Below are 10604 nucleotides of genomic sequence, written 5' to 3' on the forward strand. Positions count from 1 at the left end.
CAAGGGAAGAATTGGCTGCGTCTGGAGACATTCCTGGTTGTCACAATCTGGGAGGGGGTTACTCCTGGCATCTACTGAGTAGATGACACTGCTCAATGTCCTGCCGTGCACAGGACAGCCCCTATCCCATTTAAAAAAAAAAAAAAAACTACCTGGCCCCAAATATCGAAAGAGCTGAGGCTCAAGAATCCTTCTCCAGAATCAAAGCCCTGTGAATACCCATGGCTGTGCCGGAAAGGTGCAGGGGCCCCAGCCCTGCAGAGCCCTGTGAGCTGAAGACATGCTGAAAGGTCCTTCACCCAAGAACCCTGGGTCGGATGACTAATGAGCCAGGAGTTCAGCCTTTATACCGCTCCAGAGCAGGGCATAAGTGACAAGTTCGGCTGTCATGATGCCAAGGTTTCAACAAAGGGGACTTGAACAGGCGGGCAGAGGAGTGTGGAAAGGCTTGTGGGGAAGGTCAGGGCAGCAGCTGTTGCTGGAATCTGGGCCTCACCGAAAGGAACAATGCCCCCAGAATGCCAGGCGTGCCATGGAGACAGCTGAGCCTGCGGGGCGGGCAGGCGTGGGCAACGGGCATCTGAAGGGCACTAGTAAAAATGGAATTGTCTGGGTGCCTTGGTCCCCCCACGCAGGCAAGACAGATGACTGAGGGCTAAAAATACCAGGAGAGGAAAAGCCACCAGAGGCTTGTCTGGCTGCCTGGGACTGGATCTGACCTCTAGGCTCCCTGGGGGTGGTGAGAGCTGGGACCTGGATCCCTAAGACCGCAGATCGGATAGCAGGGTGAGGAAAACTGCAGTGGTGGAGTCTGACATGCAGGCTTCAAATGTGCCAGGCACTAGCAGAGAGACCCTGGAGAGTGACTGCTCTTCTCTGAGCCTCAGTTTCTTCATCTAGAAAATGGGCCTAATACTAGTACTCTCCTCTCAGGGCTGTGAGAATGAAATAAGATGATGGTTAAAGCTCTTAGGTCAGTGCCTGTCACATGAGCTCTAGATAAGCAGGACAATAATGATTTGATTTCTCTGGGGACCTCAGTTTGGTGAGGTCATGGGACAGTGGCTGGGAGGTGGTCACGGTGGGCAGGTCTGCTTTCTCCAGGCCTTACTATCCACCCGCAAGAATCCAGCACAGGCTTTAATGTCCCCTCCAGACCCAGCACTTCCCCCTCATTTGTCCTTCCTCCACCAGGAGGCTTCATTTCAACAATGCAAACATGTCCAAGTGTCACAGCTCACCTTCCTCCAGTACCTCTGCCTGAGGGTGAGGTGGGGGCTGGAGTAGGAAATGAGCTGGAAAGATAACCAGTAGTAACTCCTTTGCACACACACACACACTCATGGTGCACATACTCTGGGAAAAGACATTCACAGGAATTCTACGAGTTACTATGCGGATGGTACTTGGGACAGTACCTGGCACAGAGCAAGCACACAATATATGTTAGTTGCTATTATTAGCATCTCAATGATCTAGTTTTACTTTTAAAACAATCTTCCAAGGTCAGTTCTACTGTTTCCCCCCATTTATAAGTAAGGAATCTGAGGTTCAGGGTAGTTAAGTCACTTTTCCAGAGCCCTACAATAAAGGAAGTGAAGGAGCTGACCTGGAATCCAGCTTTCAATAATTGTACCACTCTGGTATGTCAGGCTCAAGTGGTAAAAGATCTTAACTATTGGACCAAAGAGTTCTTCCTCAGGTAGCAGGGAGCCATTGAGAGTTCTGAAACACATATAGGTCATCATCAGAGTTGGGTATGTCAGGAAGCACTGCAGTGGGGATATACGGAAGGCATAGGTGGAAAGGCAAGAGAAGAGGGGTCTCAAACAAATCAGGATCTACTACCATATGCCAGACCTAGGACAAGATTTAGGAGAAATGATATGAAGACATGATAGGGGCAGAACAGACTTATTTGCCAGTGGGACAGAATCAAGAGGGCTGAAGATTTTGGTCTGGTCGTTAATAAGCAGAGAGTTTGGTTGAGTGAGAGAAAAGAAAATAAATCCATGCTTGAACTTGTTATCTCTTTTACCCCTCTTTTTCCCCTCTCCCTGGACACGGCTGACCTCCAGTGCTCTGGGAAAAGAGCTGACAATTACTGAACACTTACTGGGAGCCCAGAGCATTCCAGCACTTTGCAAGTATGAGTTAACTCATTCAAACCTCACAAGAATGCTTGCAACACTTGGAAATTAGGGTCTCTATTATCCCCATGTCACAGATGAGGAAACTGAGGCTGCTTGACCAACTTGCACTCGCTACACAGAAGGTGCCCCTTCACTGTAGCTGCCCCATCTCAACTGGGCACAGAGCCTGTCTACCCAGGTCTGACTCGCTGGAGAAGCCAACTTCCCCACCTGGTGGCTCTCACTGACGCCTGGGGGCCCTGACACGGGGAGATAGGCTATCACTTGGTGACAGAGCCCATCACCCACCCGACTTTGGGCTGGCAGGGCCTGGTATGCCTTTGTTCTATTGGTGATGGCTGACTTCACCACCCTCCTTAAAGAGGTATTACGCCCAAGGCAAGACAACCCGCTAGACCAGTTTGTTTTCAATGATAACATGGTGAGCACATATATGTCATTTTCCTATGCCAGGTTTTGTCCTAAATATTCATGTGCTTAACACTTTAAATTTAACGCTTTCATTTACTGATATTAATGTATGTATTCGTTTGATCCACTGAAGAGTTTTATAAAACAACCACACAGAGAAGAGCTTCCTTTTCACCTTACAAGGAATATAAAGGCTTAGACTTGAATTCCAGGAGCTAAAGAGGAAAAAGTACTTACAAAGGGGATGAGTTAAAAAATACCCCTAGCCAGAACTGGATGAAAACCTTTAAAAGACTCAAGAACAGCAAAGACGCTAACTCCCACTACCTCATATGAAATGCAAGATAAAAACAGTACGAAACGGTCAGACCAGCGTAAAAACATCTCACGATGTTCTGATTTTCCCTGCGGTGACTATTTTAGTCCTTTTTGAAAATATATCTAATCCTTTCCCCAAAAAAAGTTCGTCGGGTTTTCCTTTGTTTTGTTCTTGGCACCCCTGCTCAGCTGGTGCTCTGAGTGTGTATAAAGTGTGTCTGCTGCGTGACCTGGCTCTGCCTGCAGCCTCTCGCTCAGTCACAGACAGGTGGACAAGCATCTCAGCCCCATGGGAGAGGAGAGGGTGGGTGGCGTTTCAAAAGGTTTCAAGGCACATCGTGCAGTAGAAAGGTCCAGGTGGCTGGTGTGTGTGAGTATGTGGGTGTGTGATGATATCATTCATGTGAAAAAGTATATTAGTATGTGCATGATATGATACTAATACAAAAAAGTACAACTGTGTGTGCCAATGACAGCGATTGAGAAAGGGAGAGGGAAAAATTGAGATGCAATCCTGAAATAGATCCTGGAACAGAAACAAGGGCATTGGTGGAAAAACCAGAAAAACCCAGATGGAGTCTGGAGCTGAGTCAATAGTAATGTACCAACGTCAGTTTCCTAATTTTGACCAAAGTCCGAATGACAACGTAAGATGTTAACATTAGGAGAAACTGAGTGAGGGGGACATGCTGCTGCTGCTGCTAAATCACTTCAGTCGTGTCTGACTCTGTGCGACCCCGTAGACGGCAGCCCACCAGGCTCCCCCGTCCCTGGGATTGGGACCTCTGCAAATTTTCTATAAATCCTAAAGTTAAAATTTTATTTTTAAAGAAGTCTGGAAGGAACTTCCTGAAGTTCTAGAATAACAGAACTAATCTCCGATTGTTGTGTTCTGCAGTCACTACGTCGTATCTGTCTCTTTTCCAATGGACTGTACCCCTTGGACTGTAGCCTGCCAGGCTCCTCTGTTCATGGGATTTTCCAGGCAAAAATAATGGAGCGGGTTGCCATTTCCTTCTCCAGCGGATCTTCTCGACCCGGGGAGTGAACTCGTGTCACATGCATTGGCAGGCAGATTCTTTACAGCTGAGCTACCAGGGAAGCCCAATCTCTGGTGCTAGAGGTAAAAAAAAAAAACAAACCCAGTTATTTTTGAGGAGTGTTGACTGGGACAGGGCTTTGGGAGCTGGGGTGTTTTGGATCTTGACCTGGGTGTACACATATGAAAAACTCACCTCACTGGGTACTGAAGAGGTGTGCACCTTTTTACAGGTGTATCTTGATTTTTAAAAAGCAAAGGATTAAAAATATAGTCTAAAAGCCACACACACGGTTTCCTCTGGGGAGGAATTAGCTGGAGTAACAGAAAGGAAGATTTTTAGTCAACTATTTCTGTAGCATTTCAAACTGTTTGATAGCAAGAATGTATTCATTCACATTGTACTAATTTAACTTTTTATGGACATGCACACAGAAAAGGGCACAGATCATAACACTGCAGCTCGACAAATCTTCCCAAACATAACACATTTGTGTAACCAGCACCCAGATCAAGATACAGCACATTCCCAGTGACCCAAAAGATCTCCAATTATTCACTGTTTACTTCAAATTTCAGTTTAATTAGGGAGTCTACATATACATGCTAAGTCGCTTCAGTCGTGTCTGACTCTTTGTGACCCTATGGACAGTTGCCTGCCAGGCTCCTCGGTCCATTGGATTTTCCAAGCAAGAATACTGGAGTGGGTTGCCATTTCCTTCTTCACTATGTGTGTGTGTGTGTGTGTGTGTGTGTGTGTGTGTGTGTGTATTGTTGTTGTTTCATTGCTAAGTTGTGTCTAACTCTTTTAAGACCCCATGGACTGTCGTAGCCCGCCAGGCTCTTCTATCCATGGGATTTTCCCAGGCAAGACTACTGGAGTGGGTTGCCACTTCCTTCCCCAAGGGATCTTCCTGACCCAGGGATCAAACCTGCGTCTCCAGAATTGCAGGCAGATTCATTACCACTGAGCCATAAGGGAAGCCCTCTGTGTGTGTGTCTGTCTGTGTGTGCGCGCACGTGTGGGTGTGCTTTTATTTATTTTTTTGCTAAACCTGGTATCCCAGAGGCCCCTACACTTATGAGCTCCCACTGTTCTGATCCCTAACAGCGGGGATTCATTTTACCTGTTTACCCACACACTGTTTTGAAATTTAAAGTCTTAATGTTTACCTTAGAAAAATATCAGAAGCAGTGATCTGCAACATAGAAATCACAGGTTTATGTCTCCTTCACCCATCTCCCCTCATTCCAAGCCCCTGAAAACACAGTCAACCCAAACAAAAGTGTTGGATCAAGTTCAAACAGGGACTTTGACTCTGAGACACTCAATGTCGAGGCTCCAAATGGTCAATGGAAAAGGACTGTCCTTCCTTCAAGGATTCCCTCCATCAGGTTAGACCACATTTCCCAAGCCTAGGAAAAGGTAAAAAACTTCCTGGCCCCAAGTTGGGGTTCTCAGGTCTAACAGCTAAGTGCTCCAAAAACAATCACAGTGGCTAACGTTTATCGAGGGCTCAAAACGCTCTATCCTGTTTGATCCTCATGACAACCTTATGAGGCAATGCTATTGTTACCTTCATTTTACAGATGAGGAAACTGAGATTTAGAGAGGAGAAAAAAAAGAACTTCTGAAATAATACAGCTGGCCTGAATTCAAACCTTGGCTTACTGGATTCCAAAACCCTGAGCAATCACACAAGGCCATCTCAAGAATCAAAAGCAAATACTCCTCCTGTCCTCAGCCTGGCAGATGACCAATTCCGGGGACCGAGGGTCTGTGGTCTGCAGTCCCCTGTTCTCTGGCTCCTTGTTTCTAGCATTGCCAAAGAAAAGTCTGATGCCAATTATATTTTTTCCACAGGAGCTATATTCTTTCTGCCTAGAAATATGTCAGATTTTCTCTTAACCCTGCAAGTTTGTGAATTTTGCCAAGATACACCTTGGTGTGTTTTTCCCTCATCCATCCAGCATGGAGCTTGGGAGTCCTTTCAATCTGCAGATTTCATCCTCTCCTCAGCTGAAGACAGTTTTCTTGTGTGTGCTTGGTCACGTCCGACTCTTTGCAGCCCCATGGACTGTAGCCCACCAGTCTCCACTCTCCAGGCTCCACTGTCCATGCAATTTTCCAGGCAAGAATACTTGAGTAGGTTGCCATTTCCTACTCCAAATTTTCTTGAATTGTTTGTTTATTTTCAGCCCCTCCTTCTGGAATGTGTATCATTTGCTTCTCTTTATTTTCCTCCAAGGTACTCTCTGCATGTCATCCTCCAGACTACTATATGGATTGCAATGACCCTCCTTGTTGACAATTCATCTAGTTAAGTTTTTTATTTCAGAAATCAGGTCTTAAAGCTCCAGGAAGTCATTTTGGGATTTCACTGGCATTTCTGTAGGTCTGTTTGTTTTAGTTTTTGTTTTATGTAGTAAGCCAATACATGGGTTTTAAAAAATAATCAAATTAACACACTGCTTCGTTTTCAAAACAGAAGACTATTATGCCATTGACAGTTGGACATAAATTCCTACTTTTCTCAAATTGAAGCTTAGTATGTACATCTCTCTCCTTACCCAAACAAAGTTTTACTGACATACATCAAGCCCTGAGAACAGGACCCTGCACCAAGTGAGGCACCAATAAATATTTAAGTATTCATGTCCTTTGAAATTGGGGTTGATATCATTCTTGCTTTAAAACAATGTACATCCACAAGCACTACTTATGTGTTTTCCTCTCCTCATGCCTTCTTTTAAAATCATCAATGGGTAATTTTTAAAATTACCACTCGATAAAATTGACCTTTTTTCATGTACAGTTCCATGAATTTTAATACACTTAAGTTTTATTGTTGTAATTAATATTACTTAGCTGTTGCTCTGTTTCCTCACGTTCTCACTAGATGTGGGGGGCAGTATAAACTCCTCGGAAATGTCCATGTCCCTGTAACGTGTGACTATGTTACCTTACAGGTAAGGGCGCCTGAAAAAGGGGACTTTGCAGAGGTGATGAAGAATCTGAAGTGAGGAGATGATTCCCTCACCGAGATTATCAGATTATCCAGGTGGGCCCAAATTAATCATGGGGGTCCTCAGAAGATGGAAAGAAGGCAAGAGGATCAGAGAGGTTGAAGCCAAGAGTCTGGAGTGATGTGTCCATGAGCCAAGGAGTGTGGGCAGGCCTTAGGAGCTGGAGAAGGCAAGGGATGGATTCTCCTTGAGACCTTCCAGAAGGAATGTTAGCCCTGCATTTTCAATTGATTTCTGACCTCTAGAACCATGAGATGAATAAACTGGTGCTCTTTTAAGCCACCAAGTTTATGGTAATATTTATACAGATGCAATAAGAAACTAATCCACTAGATTCGTTTTCTGATTGTTCTGCCCGATGTTCTTCTCTCTGGCTTCTGTTCAGGGGGGCAGTTATTTTTCTCTTTGGCTCCATGGAACTTAGGTCTGGTTGCTGGACACTTCTTGACCATAGGAATCCCATCAGCAGGGGAAAGCTCTCAGGACTGGTGGAGTTGCATTCTCAGGCAAGGTGCGTTACCCACACTAGCCTCAAGGACAGAGAAGCTTCAGCCCACTCATGAAGCTCCTTCCCCTGATATACCCTTGAGGTTGGGACTGAATCCTACCCCTGAACGTCTACACAGACCCAAACCCCAAGTCTTCTTAGACTGTCACTCCCAGGGCTCTGGGGGACTCCCCAGTGCCAGTCCAGCTCATCGACAAGAGGGGATATCTGGTTCTCCAACAACAGAACCTAAGGTCTAACACAGCCTGTGGGCACAAGTCCTGGTGGCCACATAGCACCATAACCTACTCAAGGTGCCATGTTCCCAGGATTTTCCTGACACATATAATCTCACTTAATCCTCCCAACAGCCTTATGAAGGTGTGTGTACTATTATGGTCTCCATTTCCCAGATGAGGAAACTGAGGCCCTGAGAAACTTACCCTGACGGAGACCGCCCCCCCACCCACCTTGAGTTAACAGAGCCGGAACTCTCTCCTCAGCACCTTCTCCCAAAGGCCCAGTTGAATAAAATATGTTCTTAGAGGGTCCAGCTGTACAGACGCCCGTCTGGGAGGGCCTCAACCAGGGACTCTCTACCCCTACCATGCATTCTGCACATCTACTGTGGCTGCAACAAACTTTTTGTTTAGCCATTTATAGCTACCGACTGCTCACACAAGCGTTTTAATGGAAATCCATGGTGTGCCTATTAGCTCAGGAAACATTTGTTCTGGTGTTGTCAGAGAATCTTGGACAGAAAAGCTCTTTTTGATCTGTCTGCGTGCAGGTACATGTGTGTGTGAGTGTGCACAGATGTGTGTTATTGTGTGCCTCTGTACATGTGCACAAGTGCATGGGTGGGTTTTGTCCATGCGGGCGGGCATGGGTGTGGGTGCATGTGTCCACTCAGGTGTGTGTCCCTGTGCCCGCACACATACAGGAAAATACATTTTTTGTTATTAACGATTCTCTAGAATCGGCTCCTGGGTAATTCTAACCCAGGTGTGACTGCAGAGAGAAAATAACTTACACTTTTTTTTTTTTTTTGGCCATGGCAATAAATGATTCTTGGGTTTGCACCCCCAAAAGTGAAATTATTTTTTACCTGAGAAAGGAAGTTGAGTGATCACTGCCATTTACTGAGGACCTGCCTGGGCCTCATAGTTACTCACACTGGAAAAATCTCATAAGGAAGGTCTTTTTAATCGTTCTCACTTTATGTGCTCAGAGAGGTAAAGCCACTTGCCCGAAGTCACACAGAGCCCCCCTCAGTTCAAATCCAATTGTATCTGACCTCCCAGCCTGAGGGCTCACTCATTCCACTCCACCGCCTCAAATTGCCTAAGGTTGAATGAAAACTTTATAACAATCCCTACTCAGGCCTTTGACAAGGAAAGCAAAGTCTGTGTTACTTGTTTCTTTAACTACCTTGTTCTTTCCTGGGGGCCAAGGATCTTCCAGTTTTCTCCAGCAATATCCACAGAGGTTTTAGCACATCAGAGCAACTGAGCACATATTGGTAGATTGATTTGGTTGATAGGATCTCGTTTGCTGGCCTTGCTCCAGTCAGAATGCCCCTGGAATGGGCAGCCTAGGCGCTGGTTCAACACAGTGTCTCCTGCTGGTGAACTCGTTATTACTCCCCTCGTTTCTGGTATGAAATTCCAAGGCCAAACCATGTGATCTGTCTTGCACACCTTGCTGTTGCCTCAACTTGTGCCCCTGCTTCCCTCACTCACTCAGCTCCAGTCACATGCTCCTTCTGCTCCTCAAGATTCTCAAATCTGTCCTCCTCTGAGGCTCCTGCTGTCCCCGGGGCCAGGAGCATTCTCCCCATCTCTGCTCAGCACTACTGCCTGGCACTGCCCATCTCTATTTCGTCCCTCTGTTGCATCTGTCACCACTTGAAATTCTCTGGGTTGGGCATTTGTTTCTTTTCATCCATCTACCCCTTGCACAGTTTCATGAGGACATGCAGTTTGTCGCTAGGCAGCTGTCTCCCCTACACTGGCCCCACGCCTGGCGTGCAGCGGGGCTCCATGAGAGGGTGACCACCCACCCAGCCATTGACTCTGTTTCAAAACCACTGGGGCGGCTGAGGAGATGTTCTGCTTCTTGGACTCTGAAGCCCATCACCCACGGCCACTAAACAAGGCCAAGACTTTATTCCAAGCCCTCACTTCTTTTTTTTTTTTTAGTTGGAGGCTAATTACTTCACAACATTTCAGTGGGTTTTGTCATACATTGATATGAATCAGCCATAGATTTACACGTATTCCCCATCCCGATCCCCCCTCCCACCTCCTTCTCCACCCGATTCCTCTGGGTCTTCCCAGTGCACCAGGCCCGAGCACTTGTCTCATGCATCCCACCTGAAGCCCTCACTTCTTACTCCTTGGATCCCAAGGCTGCCTGCAAGGCCACAGGAGGAAAACCATCCTGAGAGATTAACCACCACAGTGCCTTGAGTTCTGACAGCAAACCACCTTTCCCAAGGCCCTTTAAGAGCCTGGACTCTGGAAGCAAATGGGCCTCAGGTCCACTCCCAGCTTCTGTCTGATCCCAGGCATCTCATTTTGCCTCTCAGCCTCAGTTTCCTCATCTGTGAAATGGGGACACAGAAAACAAGGGGGTCTCTCCCACACAGGGTGATTAGATTTTAAATAGGAGCACAAAACGTATACACAGTTCCTGGCACACAGCAGGCACTTGATGAGAGCTGTTCTTTCTTCAACCAGTTAACAGACTCGCTGAGCAGCTGCTGTGTGCTGGCCAGTCAAGAGCTTGGAGCCGAGGAGAGTGTGGTGAGGGCCTCCTGAGCGGCCCACCGAGAGTGAACAAAATAAGGGAATTGCACAGTATGTTGTGGTTGTCCACTAGCTCAGTCGTGTCTGACTCTTTGTGACACCAAGGGCTGCAGCACGCCAGGCTTTCAGGAAGTGGTAAATGCTGGGGAGAAACACAAACCGAGAAAGGGCTCTCCAGGGCAGGGGCTCAATGGCTGTTTTTAAAAAATATTTATTTGGCTGCATCAGGTTAGTTGTGGCACTCGAGATCTTCGCATCATGCAGGATCTTTCATCGCAGTACGCAAACTCTTGAATTACAGGAGCACTCTGTCTCTCTTGCTGTGGCCCATGGGCTCAGTAGTTGCTGCGAGCAGGCTT

The 10604-nt window shown here is 46.6% G+C and overlaps 1 protein-coding gene and 1 long non-coding RNA gene across 2 annotated transcripts in view; one reads left to right on the forward strand and one right to left on the reverse strand.

The window, feature by feature from the left end:
• Positions 1–3200: 3200 nt before the first annotated feature.
• LOC122423570 lies at positions 3201–7060 on the forward strand. Its single transcript, XR_006264184.1, has 3 exons — positions 3201–3252; positions 3781–4005; positions 6892–7060. It is a non-coding gene; the product is annotated as an uncharacterized LOC122423570 (long non-coding RNA).
• Positions 3880–10604, reverse strand: part of CCDC63 (coiled-coil domain containing 63) — a 65199-nt gene continuing 58474 nt past the window's right edge. The window contains exon 13 of the mRNA XM_043440720.1: positions 3880–3999. Coding sequence (XP_043296655.1) covers positions 3974–3999 — 26 coding nt within the window. The 3' untranslated portion in view covers positions 3880–3973. The remainder of the gene's footprint in view (positions 4000–10604) is intronic.

This window comes from Cervus canadensis, chromosome 1 (assembly GCF_019320065.1).
Source record: "Cervus canadensis isolate Bull #8, Minnesota chromosome 1, ASM1932006v1, whole genome shotgun sequence".
Taxonomy (NCBI): domain Eukaryota; kingdom Metazoa; phylum Chordata; class Mammalia; order Artiodactyla; family Cervidae; genus Cervus; species Cervus canadensis.